This window comes from Gallus gallus, chromosome 6, assembly GCF_016699485.2.
Source record: "Gallus gallus isolate bGalGal1 chromosome 6, bGalGal1.mat.broiler.GRCg7b, whole genome shotgun sequence".
NCBI classification, from domain to species: Eukaryota; Metazoa; Chordata; class Aves; order Galliformes; family Phasianidae; genus Gallus; species Gallus gallus.
Window position 1 is genome coordinate 16,146,823 of NC_052537.1, and position 22,519 is coordinate 16,169,341.

At 43.9% G+C, this 22,519-nt stretch overlaps 2 protein-coding genes across 6 annotated transcripts in view; one reads left to right on the forward strand and one right to left on the reverse strand.

Annotated features, from left to right (window-relative positions):
- Positions 1–5,417, reverse strand: part of ADK (adenosine kinase) — a 279,755-nt gene extending 274,338 nt beyond the window's left edge. For all 3 annotated transcript variants that reach the window (XR_005860619.2, XM_025151570.3, NM_001006501.2), the window contains exon 1: positions 5,313–5,417. Coding sequence is in view for 2 of the 3 variants with exons in the window: in XM_025151570.3 (XP_025007338.1) it covers positions 5,313–5,368 (56 nt within the window). In the remaining variant the exon portion in view is untranslated. The remainder of the gene's footprint in view (positions 1–5,312) is intronic.
- Positions 5,418–5,778: 361 nt separating this feature from the next.
- Positions 5,779–22,258, forward strand: AP3M1 (adaptor related protein complex 3 mu 1 subunit). 3 transcript variants are annotated; one of them, XM_040702402.2, is made up of 10 exons: positions 5,779–5,829; positions 6,932–7,012; positions 13,044–13,319; positions 14,001–14,172; positions 15,751–15,888; positions 17,571–17,656; positions 17,980–18,113; positions 18,795–19,002; positions 19,879–20,023; positions 21,218–22,258. In XM_040702402.2, exons 2-10 carry the CDS (start codon positions 7,010–7,012, stop codon positions 21,316–21,318), a joined length of 1,263 nt encoding a protein of 420 aa, XP_040558336.1. In that variant the 5' UTR covers positions 5,779–5,829; positions 6,932–7,009; the 3' UTR covers positions 21,319–22,258. The 3 variants fall into 3 exon arrangements, with proteins under 3 accessions (XP_040558336.1, XP_015143704.1, NP_001026398.2); XM_015288218.4 differs by lacking the exon at positions 6,932–7,012 and adding an exon at positions 12,026–12,152; NM_001031227.2 differs by lacking the exon at positions 6,932–7,012.
- The last annotated feature ends 261 nt before the right edge of the window (positions 22,259–22,519 follow it).

A 22,519-nucleotide genomic window follows, 5' to 3' on the forward strand; every position in this document is an offset into this window, starting at 1 on the left:
CCATACTACAGTATTAGGAACAAAACTGTCCAGATTAGAACGCATAACCAAAAAGTTCTCCATCAATCCTCATATTTTACACAGTCCTAGAAAAAAAATCAGTATACGCTTCTAGCCTGCAAGACAGAAGAAAGAGCCTTTTATGTAATAGCCTCAGCAGACATTAAAAAAATCAGACTAGCAAGCAGAAAGTCCACAAACTCTCCTTCAGTAACAGAATTTCACAGATCTTACGTGCATTTTCTAGAAGTAAAAAAATGTTCTGAAAGTATTCCTACAGAGAGAAATTAATATTTTACAACAAAATTCAACACATTTTTATCTTATACGGATCAACTAGCAAAATATTAAAATATTTTTTCATCTCAAAATTCTATAGCACAATCCAATTTATTTTAGAGCAGCTTCACAGACCATACAGCTGAAAGGCGAAAAGAAATCTATAAACCTAAGGATATTGCTGTCTTCATCACACTGTAGATAGCTACACGTTATTTCCATCTCCATTCAAGTCAAACAGCCTAATCCTTTAATTACAACTGCTTTGTACCTCTGAAAGTACAACAACAGCAAATTACAATATCTTTCACTGGAAATGAAATCCAGAAGTAGCATAAAGCCAGCAAGTTGCTTTATGTTACCACATCCTTCAGGCGTGGCACAGCTTTGAGTGCAGTCAAACAACCATTACAGAAATGATTACAGTTCAAAATGGGGGAACAAACATCCCCTTTCCTTCGCTTAAATCTGATAAATACTCAAAAGACATCTCCCCTTCACATAAAACACTTATTTATTGTATAAATAACACTAGCATGCAAACTGAAATGATTTATGAAGGGAGTTACATACACAGAAAACAAAAATCCTTGAGAAAACTTAGTGTTCACATTATATCTTCCAGTTCAATTTGCTTTTTTCAGTGAGATAAGATTTCCCAACACATTACCAGCAAATACTAATTAATGACCTTTAGACAGCAACACATTCCCTGCTACCAAAACTGGCTTTGTGAAATACTCATGTACTTTGCCTGTGTAAGTAACTACTCAAATTCAATACCACAACCTTGAACTACAGGCCAGAGCTGTGCTTGAAACATTTCCACTTCAAATAGACCTCAGCAACAACAGAGGAAGCCAAGGTCTTGTTCTGCAGAAAGTCCATTTTACTCTATTACAATTGACACTATATTCAATTACTTCTCTATTCATTCAAGTCTCCTTTCCAGACCTCTTCCGTGTCTGTTTAGAAGTAACATTAGTAGATCTGATTGGATGAGTACCTCTACACAAGCTGTTTCATTTGCTGAAAACGGCAGAACTTGCAAATTTCAAAATAAATAAATAAATAAGAAATTCACAGGAACTCAGAAACTCATTATGAAATAGATATATTTGCCTTGGCTCCCCTCCTACACATAAACACGTCTTGTCCTTAAAGGCGCTTACCAGTCCTGATTACTTCAGTAAAACAATACCCAAAGTCAGAGGTGTATGTTTTTGTAGGGTATTAGGGTTGTATCAGCTCTACAGTCAGATGGGCTGCAGGTAACATCAGTGAAGAGAAGAGACGCTTGCCACACTGGTGGTTTCAGGCACAAATAGCCTTCCCACAGCCTTCTCTTTCCTCAAGCTATGCTCTTTCTCAATAAAGCACGGAATTTCTTTAACTGAAAGAACTAAGAATGCAAAAGTGTAGAAACTGTATCCTATGATGCTGTTTTGATAAATCTTGCTTGATTACATCAACAACCAGGGGAAGACAAGTGTTAATCTAACAGCAGTTTGAGTTATGGATCTGAGCAATGGAAACAAGTGCCTCAACCGTTACACCAGCCGCTGCAGGTCATTCAGGTTCTGGGTGCATTTCTGCCAGCACAACTTTGACAGTTGCTGCCATTATGTCCTAAATAAAACAAAATTAGAGAAGTATGTTGCTTCTTTCAAAAATGTTTGCTTTCTAAAGGTGACTAAGTATCCATGAGAAAAAAAAAGAAGTCTTACGTTTTTATTATTTTGGGAGCAAACTCAATAAGGTTCTGGTCATATCTCTCCTTGTACTGAGAGCCTATCGAGAGTACTGACACAGAGAAGTTGCCTGCATCTGTAGATGTGGGCAAATGCAAACTGAGGAAAGTACAAGCAACAAAGACAGAAACTGAAAAGAACAAAAATGGAAAATGCGGTGGAAAAAAAAATAAAGGTAGAGCTGATTAGAGGGAAAGAAAAATGGTTTACTAAATTCTAACTGAAAGCTTTGTCACAGCTAATTTGAAATATTCAGAAGCTGCTTTCATTTTTAGAAAGCTGATGAAGGAACAAGTTAAATTAAAACCTAGCTTATTATGGAAATTAAAAATGCATGAAATTAGCAACGTTTTTTACAGTCACCAGTATCAAGCTGTCTAAAATCCAGTGGAATGGTAATGACAAAGGACTGCTTTTGACAACAGTTAGCACAGAGCGTTTGATAATTTATTCTGAAAAGCAATTCTGTCTAGTAGTAAGAGAAGAAGAGGAATATTGTACTTTGTACTTGTAGTCAAAACTGTCAAATTCAGTGCTTACGCTGTCTTCATGTAGATCAATTTGTTCCAACAGCCAGCTACATCGTGACTATTCAATCAATACAGCAGCTGCAGAGCTGCCAAAGGGCCATCACACAACAGAGGGGACATTACCTTGGAGGGTTTCACAAGCTGGTTCATTTTTTTCTTCTGCAGACATGCACGTTTCTACATAGAAATACACACAAAAGCTCAAACAAATACACAGAGAATGTTCACATTCTTTCACGAGCGTGACATTAACAGAAGCTTGGCTGCAGTTTCCACAGACCTCCAAGATACAACCAAACCAAATATAAAAGGGCACAAATCCTTTTTAATACTTCTTTATATTAATCCCTCGTGACGTTTCTAGTAAGTTGATACCACTGCTCAACAACAAACTGTTTGCAGCTTTGCAAGCCTGCTTTCTGTTCAAATGGCACAGTTTACATACACAGTGATATTTTACTTCACACAGCAGAGATGTGGTCTGAACTCTGAAACACATAGCAGGCATTCATGGCTTTGCCTAAATCCCGTTGGTTTTAGTGGGGATTTGCACCATCAACGAAGACAATACAAAACCTGCCACCCAGCAGAGTAACGACAGCACCATGCACCGCTGTGCTGAGAATGCCACTTAGGGCCTCCAGCTTTGTGTTTTGCTTGTTGGGTGGCAATGCCAACAACCCTCCACCGCCTTCCAAGAACTTCCACTGAACCAGGTCAGCTTGGCGTACGTTCTGAGGGAGCCACGTCTGTTCTACTTTGCCTGAAAGGATCAAAAGGAGCTAAAAAGATTCAACTATGAAACCTCCCTGGTACCACTTGAGGACAGAAAATAACAAATTAAAAATAACGAATAACATAAGGAAGGAACACGTTTGTTACTGTTGACAAGGTACTACTGATATTACAGAGTGGAATTTAACTTTTTAATGCCATTTCTTGATATTAAAACAGTTTTTTGCAGTAGAAAGATACACATTCGTACTGCATGGTAGAATGAGTAGGGTACGAGACCACCCCTGCGCAGTTCGTTACACATGGTCTTCTGAAAGAGGTTGAAGAGTCAATAGATGTCAAGAGCAATCAATTCTCATCTAATTCTTCATATAGCAAAGACAAAGCTGTCATCCTCCAAAATTCTCAGTGATGCTCACGTAGCGGCATGTGCATTAACAGCTCATCCTCATTACAAACACAGTAAAGGCAAGGAACCTCTGCCACTCAGCCTGGGACAAGGTCCCACAGCAGCATGCTTCAACACGCCCCACAGCCACATGCAAGGGAGCAGAGAGGTCTGCCAGAGCCAGCCCAGGGCCCTTCCCCACCTCACGCAACCAACCAGGGCCTACAGCACGCTACTTGGTTCCATCACCAGCTGCATATGGCATTTCTCTGCCTACAGCACGAGACCGGAGCCTTTGCTGAATTAATCTTCAGCACAATCAGAGTACACAAGATCTAACAATGCTATTTTTTTTTATGTTTTAGCCATCGTGTAACATACAAAATTATTATTCTTGGTTTTATCAGTTGCAAGAGCATGCCACCATGGCCTCCCATGCCACTGCAAACATCCTTCACACTTCTAACCCAGTACCTCAATAATGTTTCTTTTTTGTTTTGCCCTTCTTTTATGTGTAGGCATCAAGCAGGCACAGAGTGGTTTCCCCCAGTAAGCTTTAGAAACAGAAACAATTCCAATTCCTTGCCCCCCCTCACTTTAAGGCATGGAAATGGCTCTTTACTCACAGCTCACACCGCTGCATGGCATTTATTTACTTTCAGAGCTCAGTTACCTTTTCCCCTTTCCATTATCTGCAGCTGCACTTGCTAACTATTATTAGACTTGAAAAGACACCCTACTGCCAGAGAAGTGCCCTTAGTGGGACAGTGTGAATGGGGTCAGCTCCTTCGGTACGAGTATCTGCACAGACGGGCTGTGCTCACTTCAGCTCCCGAGCCCATTGCTTTATGCCATATCTGAGCAGGTCACTAGTTACCGCCGGGGCGATGTTGGCATTTCGGGCCTTCTGTCATTAATCTTCATATCCTGAGCACTTGGAAGGGGATCAGGTATCAGACAATTCTATTCGCGTCCCGATAATCCCAGAAAAACGCACCCGGAATGGCACCAACAAAGCCTCGCTGCAGCTCTCTGATCACACTCCCTCACTCGGAACGCTTTCATTTTACTGCTATGACATTAAAACCGAGCGGGTCGCTTCTGTGCACGCCGTCAGCCGAAGGGGTTCGGTCGGTGCAATCACGGAGCACTGCTGCCCGTGAGCAAGTACAGCACGCGGCACTGAAACCTCGTCCCACATTATTTGAAATGCAATCCTTTCACGGGATCAGGATGTCCCGACAAAAACCTGTCTGTGCGCGGGGACTGCTGGACAACCGGAGTCCTCATCCGAGGGAGCACACGCGGAGACTGCCGTGGCTGCACGGCACCCCCGATCCCGCGCTCCTCACGCCGCACCTCAGCGCCCGGCACAGCCGCACCGCCCGGCCCGGCCCGGCCCGGCCCCGCGCGCGGGTACCGCGCGTGGCACCACCGCCGTCCGCCGCCCGCGCGGGAACGGAGAGCGGCGGGAAGCCGTGAGGAGACCCGATGAGCCGCGGCACAGCCCGCAGCCCTCTACACGTGCCCGGCCGGGCCCGGCGCCCCGCACGTGTCTCCTCCCCAGCGACAGCCCAGCGCCGCTCCGCGCTCCTCCGTGAGGCGCAGCCCACCACCACAGCGCGTTACCTCAGCTGCTTCGGCTCCAGCTTCAGCTTCTTGGCTTGCGGCTCCCCCGCTGCCATCTTCGCGCTGGGCGGCGTGCGGCGCGCTCGGCTCGGCTCTGCTCGGCTCGGCTCGTCCCGCCCCCCCGCTTCGCGCGGCACCGCCACCGGGAGGCGGGGAGCGGACGGCCCCGAGGGCGCCTGACGGGACCGCGCCGCGCCGCCCCCGCCCGGCCCTGTCCCGGGGCGACACCGCCCCTCCAGTCCGCATCCTCCGAGCGCCCGACAGCGGACCCCGTCCCCCGCCCGCCCTCGAAGCCGGGAGCTGCCGGCGGGCGGCGCGAGGCCCCAGGGCGCCGCAGAACCGCGGAAGGAGCAGGGGAGAGGCCGGGGCGGGCTGCCGCCGTGCCCGTTATTCGCCGCTCGGCGCAGGCAGCGCCCCGGCCGCCCGCGCCTCCGCCGGGGGGCGGCCCCGCGCGCCGCCGGGCCTCGCCGCCATCTTGGCCGCTGCCCCGGGAGCGGGACGCGCCGCGCCGGGGGAGGTACGTGGGGCCGGGCCGGCGGCGGGGCGCGGGGACGACGAGTGCCGCGCTGGGGGAAGCTGGGCCGGGGCGGCGGCTCCTTGCGACCGGGGGAGCCGCTGTGCCCGCTCCGCACAGAGCCGGGCGGTGGCGCGGGGCTTGCGAGGGCCTGAGCGGCGTCAGCACGGACAGAGGGAGCGGCCCGCGGGCAGCAGGGCTGTGTGCAGCGCGGGAGGAGGGCAGCGTGTGCGGGCACTCGTTCCGTTTTCTGTTCCTTCTTTTCGGAAGCGCCTACATTAGCAAGCGCACCACAAATTTCCCTGTGCGTGTGTCCGACAAACGGGTGCGGGCTGCAGCTTCTTTGGTTGTGTTTCAGCGGTAATCTGGTTTGAAGCAGCCGTGCACTTAGCGTCTTGTCGTCGTGCTGCGTGATGCGTGCCCAGCGGATTCTGGTCTGAGCCCGTCATTAAATGTGGTTGCTGTATAAACAGCCGGGCAAAATAATAATAATAATAATAATAATCACGCTTGAAAATTCATCTTTATTGAAGGCAGACTGTAGTATGGGAGAGGGAAAGCCATTTAGCAAAGAAAGCACATGCAAATTAAATTACTCGTGCAGGAGGTGAAGTGATAGAAGCAGTCTGCTGCAAAAGAGCTGACATGAGAACTGTCCGCTCAGCTGGGAGCAGTTCAGCCAGCAGCTGCCAGCAGGTTCAAATTGTACATAGCTTCTTATGTTAAAACAAAAGAGAAATAAGCAAATGCACAAAACTGTGCCTGAATGGTGTATCCCTGTAAATGCATAAGATTTGAGCTCTCATACCCTGGGGGCCATCTAATTCAAAAACCAAAAACAAACAAAAAAAACAGCTCTGGGAGAAAATGGGACAAGAAGGGCCTTTCCTGCCCTTGTCTGTGAGGAATTTTCAGTTATGTGACAGCAAATCAAACATTAAGACCCCTCCACATCCTGCAGTGTTAATTTGCTGTCCTCCAGAGATGATGTTTCCTATTGTGCAAAGCTGTTACATATGAGTTCATTCCCAGTTACTCTTTTAAACAAAGCTCTGCTTGCAGGCAATTCTGCACTGAGTGATCTTAAATAGAAATCTTGTAATAGGAATTTCTGAAAGAGAAATGGAGTTCTTGAGGCAGAAAGATCTGAACAGTGGTGACAAGCAGAAGCTGTGCGTTGTACATGGTGAATGAGAGGAAACCAAGTTAAATCTTTTTGCAGAGTAGAGTTCCTTCCTCTTATTTACTTTTCAGCTGACTTGGTTCTTCCAGAATTAAAAAGCGTGGCTCTGTTTTCTTCTCATGGAAGGAAGTGGTGATATGTCTCCTTTCTGCACTTGGTGTTCTGGACTGGTTGTGGCAGGGCGCACGTGTTAGCAAGAGCCATCATTTATTTGCAGCAGGTTCCAGCAGTACCTGCAGGTTCTGATCTGTGTCCCAGCAGTGCACGGTGCTGTGCTTGTCCTTCATTGAACATCGGTTGTGTCTTAAAATAGAGACTATAGAAGAGCACCAGGAGGATGTGGCACCATCACTCCTGACAGAGCTACAGGGAGCTGGGGAGCAAGGCAGAAAGCATCCTAAGATCTGTCGATCTTAGCTGAACTCCAGTTGGCCTTACCCTGTCAGTGTGGTCGTTTCTGTCTCTTTATTCAGTGCTGCTTTCAGAGAGTGAAGTTCTTAAGTGGCCCTTTAGTTGTCACAAATCTACTGATTTGCTTGTAAATTGTATTGGAAATGCTCCACTTCCATGTGAAAATGTAGTTTTAGCAGTTCATTTCTATTTATTATATTTTTCTGAGCAATTCTATTGGATTTTGGCTTTTATAGTGAAACTCTCCGTTCTTGCATATCCCAAAGGGAACTGCAGTTATGCAGCATCGAATATTGTTTGATTATTCAGTATCTAAAATTGTTCTGTTGACAAGAGATGGAGCAATCTTGCCAGCACTTGGATGATTTATACTAAATTGAACAGAGGCACCATGCAAATATTTTGTAGGAAAGCTGATCAGTCTGCAGATGAAATGCTACACAAATTATTTTGTAGGCTGTGATTTTATCTGTATAAGCACAGAGGAAGCTGAAAGGCTGTAGTGGATACCAAACACTGATTTAGGACAATTTCAGAGCATTCTCAGAGGACCACTTCCTTTCACAAACTGTTCTGGAAAGTTACTAACAATGTTTTAAATGAAAGCGAAGATAAATGTGTGTACACTGAAAAATTGGGAAGTGAAGCATTTCATCTTTAATAGGGATGATCTGGCTTATAGAATATACATCTGAGTGGCTGTTATACAGACACCAGCACTTGATGCTGTTAGTTACAGTTGGTTTGGTTCTGGGAGCTTTGCCTGATCACAAATAGACTGGGCAGTTCCTAAGAAGGGCTGTGAATACATTTTTACCCTAACATAGGGATGCTTTAAGCTGTGGGCATCTTATAGAAAGATGAATCTTATGAGAAAGATAAATGACAACTTCTGCAGCAGCATTAAAATACATTAATGATGATAGGAGCCTTCCAGAAAACGCTGAAATGATATGTTTTGGCGAGATCTGAGACTCACAACTGCTAACACTGTATCAGGATTAGCCCAGAAAGCTGTGTTCAGATCTGTCATCCTTACTGCCTTGAAAATGTCACTGAAGTGTTTGATAGGACTTCTCTTCGTTAGTTTGCTGTCTTAAGAGCCAGTGAATCTGTGAAGGTTGTCCACTTATGGCACATCCTGAGTGTATTGGAAAAAGCTAGCAGAACTACCCGCAGGGTGGTTGTGACAAAAATAAGAACTTCAAAATAGAAATAGAGCTACCTGTTGAGCGTATTTGTTTCTCCACATCACTCCAAGCATTTGATTACTTTCCATGCTTTCAATGGCTTGGCACTAGAAGTCTGTTTCCACTGACTTGTGGCGGATGCTCAGCCAGCCCACTGCCGCTGACCCTGTGGCCTTCAGAGCGGCCCAGCCAGGTGCAGAAGCATGGGTCTCAGCACTGTGCTCACATCCCACATGGAGCCCTGTGCAGAACGCTTTGAAGGGCATTGCAGAGGTCAGTGATAAATTCCTCAACTCCCGGTTTTCAGAGCTTTGACTGTAACTCAACCGAGTGTTAGGGAAAAACAGCTGGCAGCAGTGTTTTTGTAGTAGTTACATTTTAGGGTATTTAATTATAGCTGAGGACATGCACGTGCAGTCAGCATTTCTCCCATGACCACAGTCTCACCAGTGAGTTCTGCTTTTGTCTTGTGAGCCCAGATGTTTCTCAGCCAAGAAATGGAACAAAAAAAAACCAAGTGAAATAGCAAAACCCAGATTTAGTCAAAAGATCCAGGGATGGAAATAGCATATTTGAAGATGCCTGAGTTAAAATATTTAGCTATTCTTTGACGACTTCAGTTTCTGGGGGAGTGGAAATGACTATCTAGAGCCACTTGGAATTGGGTATGTCAGAGCTCCTAACAAGGATGGGAAGTTGACAAGAGCAAACCACTGGGCTGCTTGTTGCTGCAGTACCCGTAACATGCCCTGCAGTCAAGCAGTATCTAATGCAGTGAGCCTATTAAAATGATCTTGAGTGGCTCGTGTAGGGCTGAAGATGCCAATAATCCACAAAATCCTCCAGACTGCTTCTTAGGTCAGCCTAAAAGCAGAAAGGTGGGAGATGTCCTGTTGAAATGTTTCTTGAAGCACATCTTTAGTATTTCGCATGGAGCATTTGTGTGCTGCTCTCTCAAAACGCTGTTTGCACACACACTCCTGGTTCTCAGGTGCTGGTGGTGTGCTTTTACTGCTGTCTTTTAGACTGGTGAATTTTGATTCAAGATCTTAACCCATGGAATCTCCCAGCTCCTTATGTGCTCTGCTGTTGAGTTGCTGGTACTTACCTGACCTGTTGGCATGCAGAATCTTACTGTTACCAGAGGGATTTCTTACAGTCAGCATTTTTCACCTTTTTTTCTTTGCAAATCTAAAATTCTGATGAAATAGAAGAAAAAAAGTAAAGCAATGAGAAAAACTTCATTGTCTGCATATCTTAAGTGAAGTCTGGTGCACAAAAATAGATTCACTGGGAAATCTTTGGTACTGGGAAGACTGTAAGTAATTTCTGTTAAATATTAGCTCACATAAGATATTTCTGTAGTAATACCGCTAATAAGTAATACCAGACATCCAACATCAGCTCTGTCTTTATCTGGCTGGTGCCAGCAGTTCAACAGCCCGTGGGATAAATGAAACATCTCTGGTCCCACACTGCTGTAAGGGCTTTGTTGTGCTCAGCGCTGACAGAGGGAAGCATCCGAACAGAGCTGCCCATTGCAGATGGGACAGCCTCGTGCCGTGGCTGCTGGGGCGTACAGGCTGGAGACACAAGCTGTAAGGACACAGCTGCAATTTTTCTGGAGCACTTGAAATTATTTTTCTTATTCACGTACTGCTGTACTGCTCAAGCCTGCAAAGGAGGAAAGAAGTGTGTGAGGGGAATGAAGGGAACATCTGCTAGAAACAAAATAATTGCGTGTCACTTGAAATCCTGCAAAAATGGCTGAAGATAAGGAGTGCAGCTAGGTGGGACTCAACTGCTCAGTTTGCTATTCCCATTCTCCCCAAGGCCACGCAGACTTAGCAACACAGTTGGCACATGAGTATGAGTAGGTAAGGGCAAGAATCCAGCACTGCCACCCCTTCTAGCTGTACAGGCCCTCTCTCAACTGCAGATCATGTCATGGTCTAGTGTTATAGGTGGAATGCATTGCAGAAGCTGTGGGCTTGCTAACAGAGGCTGGATGTAGAACCAGCATGGAGCAACGTGGCTGTCTGTAGGTAGCCAGTATGCTTGCATGCTGCACAGCTGTGCTAGCTCAAACAACAGAGTCACAAATGCAGCAGCTTATGATCAGTAGAATTGGCATGAAGCTGTACAGCAGAACCAGTGCTTGGGCTTAGAATTGCTGTGTAATGCAGTTCTGATATACTCTGTCAGCATCAGATGCAGCAGCTGTCACCCAGCACAGCTCCTCTGCTGCGGGCCATGGGCACTCAGGTCCTGCATGTGCTGAAACTGCTCCACACAGCTTAGTATGCAGTGCCTAGGAATTAAGGCCTGGAGTTGTTAACATCAGTGCTATTGTATCCACATTAAAATGTAGAGAGAACTATTGTAAGCTTTACAGCTGATCATATGTTTGGGCTGCCTTGGCATGGAACAATACTGACATTCAGTGGTTGATTATACTCAGTGCTGCTGTATGCTGCTGTATGGCCATCCAGGGGATTTTGGAGGGTTTTAACATTCAGCACTGGCTAAATTCAGAGCACGTTTAGGTAAACTGGATTAAAGCAACCTTAATAAGAATGCTGTTCCCATAGTGTTAAAATCAATTTTTTTAAAACTAACTAGGTTAGAGATGGATTTGGTTCAGGGGTAGGTATTGTAATAGCATGCTGTAACATGATGGGAAGTGCAGCAATAACAGCAGAGCAACAAGGTCCTAGGCTACAGCAAGCAAGGACTTGCTCAAACACTACAGCTGTGGACACAGAAACAAAGGAAAGAATCTGCTTACCTTCAAAAGGCCTCAGGTATGCAGGGACCTCCAAAGAGACCCCCCTACTTCTACTGCCAACTTTTAAGGGAGGTCTGGGAAGGGGTCAATCCTGGCTCCACCTCTTCTGGTCACTCAGGTACATTGCATGCACCTGAGCTCCCCTGCCTTCCCACCAGGTGCTCAATCACCGCTTTAGGCTGTGACTGCATTTCCACTAGTCATGCAATACCATCACTTTGTAGCTTTGTTTTCTTTCTCGTTCATAAGCGAACTGGCCATCAACAATTCCAAAGTAACTTCCCCTTACACACCACATTGGCTTCATTGGCTTTTTCTGTCCACATATCAACCATTGGACTTCTCATGCCTACCACTAAGGACAGTGGGATTTGGTCAGGAGTTGACAGAGATATGGCATGGTCCCAGTGAGCACAATGGCATGCTGTCATTGCAGAGACACTAACACTCCGATATTAGTATTTGGAAGGCAGCAGGGATGACTAACCACTGGCAACTTCTTCACCTACAGAATGAATTTGTGCATGACGTAAGTACCAGGTTAACTTCAGCTTGAGGACACTGTGCTTGGGTTAAAATGTGTTTTTTTTCTAAGCCCACTTTTAAACTCAGACTTGCTTTTGTCAGACTATGGCTGTGCTGCAGGTCAGCCAAAGCATTGCAGCTGCCTGTTGGAAAGGCTGAGGAGCTAAGCTGAAGTCCAATAGCATTTGGCTCTTCTGCAGATGTGGAGAAAAGAGTCAATTCACTTGATGTGAGTCAGCAACTTAATTCACTTACTATCTCACCGAATGTTGAGAAATACACTGGGGATTACTTTTTAGAAAAAGACAGATAAGCTTCTTTTCCCATGAATAAAGTGAAGAATCAGTGGCTGGGGTATGTTATTTGTACATCTGGAAAGATGTAAGAAAAAAATTACATTCAGTAACTGCACCTAATACTCCCCTTGTTTCATGAGCAAGTTGGTTTTCAAGTGTAAAGCTATTTTAGAAGTTTTTCTTCCATGTGTGTCGAGCACATCTGAGGCAGGTCTGTTAGGTGGAGCAAACATCTGGTTTTGTGCTGTTCAAAGAATTCCAGTTCTCTATCCAAACGCAGCTTGGCATAGATCATCAGCAAAAGACTGAGCAGCCAGCAAATAAAAAACACTTTTCCTGTTGAATAGCTGAAAGCTGACAAGGTAATGAGATTTCTCCATAAGATACCACAATGCTCAATTATACCTGTAAATGTTATGGAAAATCCTCTGCTACAAGAAAAAGTAGGAGACTTAATCATACGGTTATCCTGACGTGTTGCTGTGCTGCCTCAGGAGGGTCAGCGTTTCTTTAAGAAATACATTGTAAAATGCCAAATAGAGATGGAATTAGAAAGCAAGGGTACTGGCTTCTTGCTTACTCTGTGGTATATGTTAGCATCTTAAGCCACCATGAACTGTTTTGTGGCAGAGCCTTCCTTTAAATAAAGAAAATGTAATTAAAAAAAAAAAAAAAAAGAACAGCTAAGCAGTATCTTTTCCTTAAACTCACACTGCATATTAGTAAACAATAACCATAATAAGGAAGGGAATGTGGGAGAAGATATAATGTCAATCGTCCTACCCTTTTGTTTATTTTAACTTCTTCGAATGTGTTTCCAACAGAAAATGATCCACAGCCTGTTTCTTATAAACTGTTCTGGTGATATATTCTTGGAGAAGCACTGGAAGAGCGTTGTGAGCCAGTCTGTGTGTGATTATTTCTTTGAAGCTCAGGAGAAAGCAATCGATGTCGAGAATGTGCCTCCTGTCATCTCCACGCCACATCACTACCTCATCAGCATCTATCGGGATAAAATCTTCTTTGTGTCTGTCATACAGACAGAAGTGCCACCGCTCTTTGTAATTGAATTTCTGCACCGCGTAGCAGATACTTTTCAGGTCTGTCGCCGTTCAGTAATATTAAAATCAAAATAATTACAAAGGAATTTTGGTATAAACTTCTTCTGTAGAAAGGCAGTAAATCATTCTGTCCATGACTTTTCCATTTGCAGTTTAAATGCTGGTTTGTTACAGTACAAAAGAAAAGGAGGATTATTTTGTGTGTTCATTTGACTTACAGATAGCAGCACGTGAGCACTAAAACCCAAATTCCAGCTTGGTTTTTTTTCTGTAAGCTTTGAGTACTTTTCCAGTTACGTAGATAAACTAGAATGATCATGCAGTCATGGAGAAGTCAGTAGGAGCGATGAGATGTGACTTCGGAATCAGTTTGCAGCCTGATTGACAGATGCCGTAAATAAAGGAACCTCTGGTAAAGATTGAGCACTGCTGAAAGATAGCTTCTATCTTCTGCAGTGTTCTAACCAAAGATACATATCATGTTCACAAGTGGAAGAACGCTTGGGATATGTATACATAGAAAACCAGCATACGTGAATTTCACTGTTAGCTCTAGGTGCTAAATGTGACCTTAATGTATGATGCAGTTAAAGAATAGAAGTAGCGTGTCAGTTTAAGCACTGAAGTTCCTTGAGATACTGGAGAGCAAGCAAAAAGAAAATTACAAAGCATTTTAACAGGAATAAAAATCCTCCCCCTTTTAATCTCTGATTTGTTTAGGATTACTTTGGTGAATGTTCTGAGACTGCAATTAAGGACAATGTGGTTATTGTGTACGAACTGCTGGAAGAAATGTTAGACAACGGCTTCCCACTGGCAACAGAATCCAACATACTGAAGGAGCTGATTAAGCCTCCCACAATTCTGCGTTCCGTTGTCAACTCCATCACAGGTATGAAACTAAATATTTTAGAGGTAATTGCTTAAAAACAAAGCCCCATCACACCTCACAGCTACAAAATATTGTTGTATTGGCATGAATCTGGAAGGTGAGGCCACAGTCATTTGAACTTGGTTGAATAAAAGCAATTCCTTTATCTGCCGTTTATGTATGGCTCCTTTGGTGTCCCCAGAGTGGCACTGCCTGATCCAGCCCCAGCTGCTGGAGTCCCTCAGCAACAGCCGCTTCCAGCTGGGACAGCACATACTGGAGACAGGTGCTCTGGGAGTGGCACAGAGCTAGCCCAAGCTTTGAATAACTGAGGGGCACTGGAGAAGGTTTTATACTATAAGAAATTCCTTTACAGAGCTGTTTAACAGATATCTAATAAATCTTTGGTGCCTAGGGACAGACAGCGTGAAGAGAAGCAAATAGCCTGTCCTCAGCCTCCCCCTGCCACCATCAGCATCCATCAAGCTCAGTGCTGGTTTCAGGCTGTTGGAAATGCAGACATCTCGCACTGACAGAGCCACGTGTCTGTCAGCTGAGCTGGTGGAATCTGCTGGGCTGGCAGGCAGGTGCAGGGGAGGTGAGCCATGGAGTGTCACCCTGGGCCAGTGACATGTGAGATGGTCGCATGTACGTTGTGCTAGAGACGGGCAAGTAGGTGGGCTGTGAGGCCAAAGAGGCAGTGCTCAGGGCAGCTGGTTTTGGGGTAGAGACAGCACATGTGGTTTAATTTTTTGATACAGTCTCATTAGGTTTATGTTGTGTTGGGGGGTTTTGTTTGTTTTTTTTTGTTTTGTTTTTTAAATGACGGCACTAGTTACTTTATAACCAAATAGCTTGGGATGCCCTTTTCTCCCACCGAGCGGCGGTATGAGAGGGGAGCTGAGGGTAACAGCAAGGCAGGGAGGGGCAGTGGCCTCCCTGATGAGGAGGAAGGAAGGTGAGCCTGCAAGGCAGGGTCAGATCAGAGCTGGAGATGATAACGCGGCCTGATGCAGTTCAGTTATGACTGGGGAAGTCAAGACAAAATTCGAGTCCAGGTCAGGGTTTGGATCAATGCAGTGCGTGGTCAGGCCTAGAAGTGGCAGTCACATCACTGCTGGCTAGCTCAGCTGGGCACCAAAAGCGAGAACCTTGGTGTAACAAATGAAAGGAATGGGAGCCCTCCATGGCTCCTCCATCCACTCCTTCTTTCAGGTCTTTCTTCATGAGAGCTCTTACCATCAAATAGGTCCCAAAGGCAGCCTGCTAGCACTGCAGGAGGGTGAGGGAAATGTGCTGTAATATCTTCAGCTGCAGTGATGAAATCCTCTGGGGGATCTTGGCCCACATCTCCTCCTACTCCAGCGTGCAACTGACTCAAGCCTTGTATTTTGCTGTGCAAAGTATAAAATCTGAAAGCTGTAACAAGTCTGGATACATCCTTAAAGTTCATTCATGTCACCTAACAAATGAAATTTTAGTGGCTCAGATTTAGCTTGCACTTCTAGAGGTCAAATCCTGTTTTGTTTCTTGATTGCAGCTGTTACGACACTCCTCTTGTAATTAATTACTGATGTTGAGTTCCTTTCCATTCTTAAGGCAGCAGTAATGTGGGTGACACCCTTCCCACCGGACAGCTGTCCAACATTCCTTGGCGCAGAGCAGGGGTAAAATACACAAACAATGAAGCCTACTTTGATGTCATTGAAGAAATTGATGCTATTATAGACAAATCAGGTAAGATGCCTTGTGAACTCCCTTTTGGTTTTTGTTTCTTGAATGAGTTTACAGTTAGACACTGTTTTTAGAGAGAGTACAGTGCAGCTGTTTTTTTGCATCTGTGTTTTTTATGCATGGATCCGTGTCTAAAGTAGAAACATACAACCGAGTTAAAATAACATGCCCAAATGTATCCTTCAATTTATGACAATATGCTCTAAGATGCTTAAAGAACACACTGTGCATCTACAATAAATATTCTATAATTAGGTATTTTCTGGTTGCATGTTGATTCTTTCTTGAGATACAAATGGGAAAAAAATCTTAGAAGTTTTAAATGTGATGGCAAAATTATCTCACATTGTTCTTACCCATAATCTATCTCATTGCTTATAAGCCCTCAAGTGAACAAGACAAAAGAAGTCCTCAGCTTTCCTATGATAGCAAGACAAAACTTGTTGCACAATTCCTGGGCAGAATTGTTTTTCTTGGAAAAATATTGGGAAGCATAATAATACTCTTTTTTTTTTTTTAACATATGTGGAAAATGTTTCCATACGCCACTTTGACAAACACTCTGGCCCCACTTGTACTGGACAGTCATAAATCCCTGTTGTGCAGCTCTTATTCCTGCCATTTTGATACTAAAAGAAGGTGGCAGTCACAGTCAGAACACCCTAACAGCTCTGTCACTCTCCTGGCTCAATAGCATCCCTAAGAGTAGTGTGAGAGCCTTTCCTGAGAAGTTATAATCAAGACTCTGTTTTTATTTCTGTATTTATTCCAAGCCCAATCAGTGCACACAAGACTGTAAATTTCCTGCTGGGACTCCACTGCTGTAGTCATAGCTGCTTTTTCCTGCTGTAATCCCTTAGGGTCTTCCCATGCAGAGTCTTTTTCCCTAACCTCCACTAGGAGTAAGAAGTAGGCAAGGTGGCTCCCCAAGAATAAGGACATTATCCTGTTTGATAAGGGTTTGATTAATTGTTTCATCTGAAACAGGATCCCTTCTTTTCAGTTATTAACCCCCAGTTTCTCCTCTAGACTAGATGAGCCATAATTTCTACTTACCTTCTAGAAGAACCTTTGCTTTTCGGTCTAACTAGTCCAGAGCTCTGCTTATGACTTTTTGTCCTTATAGGGCATTTGAGGAAGTTATTTTTTTCCTGGGTAAGGTGCTCAATAGTTTCATTTTCATGTTTTCTTTTGGCTATGGATCTGTTTAACATAATGACAGACACATCCTCCCATTCTGAAGGAGGCCATACTTGGGAAAGCCAAGGATGATGACATCCTGTGCTTTATTGTGCTTAGATATTGTTTTGATGTGCACCAGCTTCCCTGCACCGTTGTACAACTTGTCAGTTTGCTGTAGACAGGGGTGGAAGAAAGGAGGATTCAGAGCTTGCATATTCTGAAATTCTTATTTGCACATTGCTCGCCCCAGTGCAAGCACATGCAGTACGAGTTCTGCCTAACAGCTTGCACTGCTGTCATTAACTGCTCAGGGACTGTTTGCTCTGGTTCATGTATTTTAGCAAGCTGCCCAGACCACGGGTAACTGGAATGACCTTTCCTGTCTGTGCTGGCATGGTCCTGAGTGTTGTGCAAATGCCACCTGTGCCCTCTAGCTGCACTTCATGTTTGCTAGGCCCTTGATAGTTTGTTAAGTGTGGTGTCTTTCTTTTTTTCTCCCACAGGTTCCACAGTCTTTGCAGAAATCCAAGGTGTTATTGATTCGTGTATTAAGCTCTCAGGAATGCCAGATCTTTCTCTTTCTTTCATGGTAAATTCATTACTGTATTTGGCAATTTTAATGGCTTGGGTTGTATTTTTTTTCATGAACAGAGTTAGTTAAGAGCGCGACAACTACTTCATCCATTTCACAGGAAAAATTATATATCAAGTTTACCATTATAGTGAAAGTTCCTGCAGCATTCACGAGTCAGAATGGCCTCTGTGCATGGAAACACGCTCAGGGGAGGTGCCGCAGTAATGGCTAGGAATGCTACTTAGAGTCTAGGGAACAGGAACTGCGTAATGTTCAGAAGCTAGTTCAAACCCTGCTATTTTATGACATTCTGCTCATCCCTTTGCCACTACTTACAGAACCCAAGGCTGCTGGATGATGTCAGCTTCCATCCATGTATTCGATTCAAACGCTGGGAGTCTGAAAGAGTCCTTTCGTTTATTCCTCCGGATGGGAATTTCAGACTGATCTCCTACCGTGTCAGTTCACAGAAGTACGTTTTGCTTTCAATGTGGTCATTCTGTAGGTACACTGTCTAATGCTTTCCGTCTGAGTAGCTGCAGATTTCTCCTTGTTAGAGGGCAATTTACACTTGCCAAAAAGCACATTCCCAGGTTTTGGCTAATCTGGAGCCCTGTGCCCCCTGCAAGAAGAAAGCAATGTTTCAGCTGAACTCAGCAGTCACTTCAGTGGGATAAACCACATTTGGTACTAAGTCAGGGCTAGTTTTGCTGGTAATGAGCATTGCTGCTAGATGCTTGATGGGTAAGATTCTGTATAGATAGAGGTCTCTGCTATTCATTAAAATTGTTTTTTTAAGCAAAGAAGTCTAAATTGCAAGTACCTGCCAAGTAAGTCTGATTTGACTGGCATCTGTTGTGAGAATTGGCTTAGTGACATTACTTAAAAATTACTAATAATTAAAAAGAAAAAAAAAAGAAAGGATAGAGATAAAGACAAGTAATTTAGCAGAAAATCTTCTCTCTGTTCTCCACTACTAAAAATGGCTTCAGCTGTGATATTGAAGAGCTGGAAATCGCTTTTCATTTTTGAAAGAAACTGGTTCTAAGTTGAATACCTGGCAGAAACATAGGAAGTATTTATGAGAAAGTTCTTTGTTTCCCCTGGCAGAGAAGCAAACAGGATGTATTCAACTGCTGTCTTCTCTTTTCAGCTTGGTGGCAATTCCTGTATACGTGAAGCATTTGATCAGTTTTAAGGAGAACAGTTCTTCGGGAAGATTTGATGTTACCATTGGACCAAAACAGAATATGGGGAAAACAGTAGAAGGAGTTGTCATGACAGTTCATATGCCAAAAGCAGTACTTAATATGAACCTCACCGCTACCCAAGGCAGCTATACATTCGATCCAGTTACTAAGGTAAGTCTTGAGGTTTTACTTATGGAGAAGACATAAGAGCAAGTCCTACATAATGCATAGGAACACTGTTCCACACATGGCAAAAAACTTTCCCTCCAACATACTTAATAATTCAGATCTTCTCTTTAAAATTCCCAGATTTTCAGTCTTAGAGATGCACCCAGTTGTGATTTCTGGTTATATCATTCTCCTTTGCTTTCCTTTCCCACTTACCTTTATCTCTTCTGCCCTGCAGTTTCAGCTTTCCTAATCTTTTCCTTTATTACTTGCTGCAACAGTGCAGTTGCAGCAGTATACTGCTGGTGGTTTCAGATATGGTATATTCTCCAGTCTTTGCCCTTTGAAACATACTTAGCTGGAGAAAATGCAGTAGACTTGAAAACAAGGAGTCAGAAAAACAGGTGGCAAGAGATCAGAAAAAAAATCTTACCTAAGATCTGCCTTTTTAAGACAACAGGAAGGAAAACAAAGGATCTGAAACACCGTTTTGTTCATCTTGCCTCTCAGTTCGGGTAAGACCTCAATTTCTTAACACTCTTGAGGCTTTTTAGTCCCTGGAAGCTGTTCTTCTGAGACATAGCATGAACCAAGGCCTTCTGCTGGCTCCAGCAGCCTGCTCTGAGTTTTCTGCTGCCCTTGAGAAATCTCAGTTGGCATTTGGTTTGAATAGTAAGCGAAAGTTCTCAAAGAAACACTTTGCTTTAGAAAGAACAGATCCTTTTAAAACAAAACCAGCAGTATGCCACCTCACAGTGACTGGGATAATTCTACCAGGCTACTTCAGTACCCAGCCTGCAAGCTAAAAGCTTCACCTGGACTTGGCTTCATAGGTGGTATGCACAAGGTCTACAGCTACTGTTTTCTCTTTCCTAACAGGTGTTAGCATGGGATGTTGGCAAAATTACCCCTCAAAAGCTGCCAAATCTGAAGGGTATAGTGAACTTGCAGTCTGGAGCCCCTAAGCCTGAAGAGAATCCAAGTTTAAATATCCAGTTTAAGATACAACAGCTTGCAATTTCAGGTGAGTAGATAGGTTTTAACAGGAAACTGATACCGATGGATAATTGGCAGCAGGATATGGAGTAGGAGACTTAATTGTTTAGCTGGAGGTGATGATGAGCCTTGCTTCCAGATTCTCTTACCGGGAATATTGATCTGTTGGCTTTGCTCAAGAAGGACCCAGATATACACAGGGATATAGATTTTTATTTGCTGACTTGTTTTAAAAGGAAATTTCTCCTTCTAGTGAGGGGACAGTGACTAAGCACGCTGCTCTTGACTTGTACCACTAAAGCCTTCTAGTGGTCAAACAACTCTTACCAATTTCTAATGAATATCATCCTGCTTTTACCTTCTGGAGCTGGTTAGTTTTTTTTGTCTCCAAAACAATTTGTTACTAAAACCAAAACAAAATCTATATGGTAAAGGCAGAAGTACATTTAAATCAACCACTGCCTCATTCTGCCAACACTTAAATCAAGCAAGTTGCCCAGCTGTAGAATGCTTCTGTGAGCAAATGTTGGAGGATGAGGACCTCACAGAGCAGTTGGATGGAAGGATGACTGAAGCCAGCAGCTGAGAACTGGCGGTAGCACCAGTATCCAGGTGGATTACCAGGCTGTGGTTCTTTCGCATCTTAGACACTTGGAGGTAATAAGGATTAGCCCTCGTGTGAGAACAGTATCCTATGCTCTGCTCCTAAGTTCACAGTCCACTAGCTTAAATGTAGCAAAGCAGTGGCTGGGTGCCAAAGACAGTAGGCGTGTGGGAAAGTAGGAGGCGTGCTGAAGCAGTTAGCTGTTAGGTAATGAGTAGCTACTGCTGTTCTTTAATTATTCGAAGAGAGTACTGAAGTTGTTATAATTAGGAGTGAAAACAATTCTAAAATTTGTCCTTTGCTTAACATTATTAGGAACAAGAGTTCAGTGTACACATGCATTGGAAGGTACACTTGTGTTCAGTAGCTTCTAACGAGGTATTGGCTCACCAAATACAAAAGACAGTTGTTACCTCTCAGGGAAGCCCTGCCCGGGTGACAGGAGTGGTATCCATCTGCTGTCTCAAACTTGAGCTTGTGAAAGGGGTAGGAAGAGAACTCGTTTCCAAATGGATCCCAACATACTTTAGGCAAAGAGAAAGGACTGTTTAACAGACCAGCAACATTTCTAGTCTTTTGCTTTTAACTTTATACTCTTTTGTTTTTGTCTTTTGCCAGGACTGAAAGTAAATCGCCTGGACATGTATGGAGAAAAATACAAGCCTTTTAAAGGTGTCAAATACATTACAAAAGCAGGAAAATTTCAAGTCAGGACATGAGAAGATGGTCAACTTCTAAGAAGAAATTCCCCTTAAAAACGTTAAAAATGACTGCTTAGTGACTTATGTTGCTGTTAGGTGCCAATTAATTAATAGATACTGATTAGTTTGGGATCAAAGCAATTGTGCACAGCAGCTCTTAAAATGAAAGCGTAGCTTAGTTTTTCCTATTACAGCTTTAAAATGAGGTACCTTTTTTCTAATACACCTTCACTTTTTTTTAACTGACTTCTCGTGCCGGTGAATCGTTTGGTACAGGTGAGCCACAAAACGTCTCAAACACTACACTGCCAAATACCAAAGCCCAGAGGCCAAGCACATTATGAAGGCCAGACAGGCCATTGGGGAAGTGGTGTGGTGGCACATTCTGCTGCTGTAGCTGCCTGCAGAGAAAGCTGGGCTTTTCTCACAGCCAGCTGCCAGTTGGCATTCCACAATGCATCATGCAATCCCTTCAGAAACACAGCGGCGAGGCAAGGGGCAGAGGTCCCACAGGGGCCTGGGACAGAGCAAATGTCACTCCTAAGAAAGAGCTTCTAATGAAGACAAAACGTTTTCTTTGCTGTTTACAAGAAATCGCCTTTCTTAAGAAGCGTTTGCCTTAATCAGCTTTCATTTGTGCCATCTGCAGATGAGCTGATAAAAACAACATTCTGCATTAAATTGGGGAGGTGATTGTTGCTTCAGTAATCCACTTTCTTTCCATTTTATCTCAGCATTGTCATTTTTTTTAAGAATACAGTTGCAGAGAGTAAGATCTATTTTTTATGTGAAACCTTTGCTTTGGTTTTGATGTTCCACTTTGTTTCGAGTGGATGCCACCAGATTTGTGCCGTGTGTATATTGGAGTGTAGCTTTTTAGATAGCACAATAGGAGTGTCAAGTATATTTAATGGTTGTGTGCTTTAATGTTATGAAATAAAGGGAACTCTGCTGCAAATAGGTTTTCTCTTGTGAAGTGATGACTACTCTAAGTTGTTCATAATGCTTTCAGGTGCGACTCCTGCTGTACAGTTACGCAGTAACCAACTGCTAGGTCTTCACTGAATTTGGTCACTGTGAGGTATTTAGAGTTCAGAAAGCATTCATGACCACAGCAGGTAAGAGGGGTTTTTTTTGTTAAAATGGAGAACCACAAATGTTGCAGTCCTGCTGTTACAGTCAGAACAGAGATGATGCAAAGCAGACAATCTGTGCCCCA

What these genes read in the sequence shown, in the direction of transcription:
- AP3M1 (XM_040702402.2), top strand. An exon ending in ATCTTTCTCTTTCTTTCATG is followed by an intron (nt 17,657 to 17,979) that starts GTAAATTCATTA and finishes CACTACTTACAG; the next exon opens with AACCCAAGGCTGCTGGATGA. An exon ending in CATTCGATCCAGTTACTAAG is followed by an intron (nt 19,003 to 19,878) that starts GTAAGTCTTGAG and finishes CTTTCCTAACAG; the next exon opens with GTGTTAGCATGGGATGTTGG.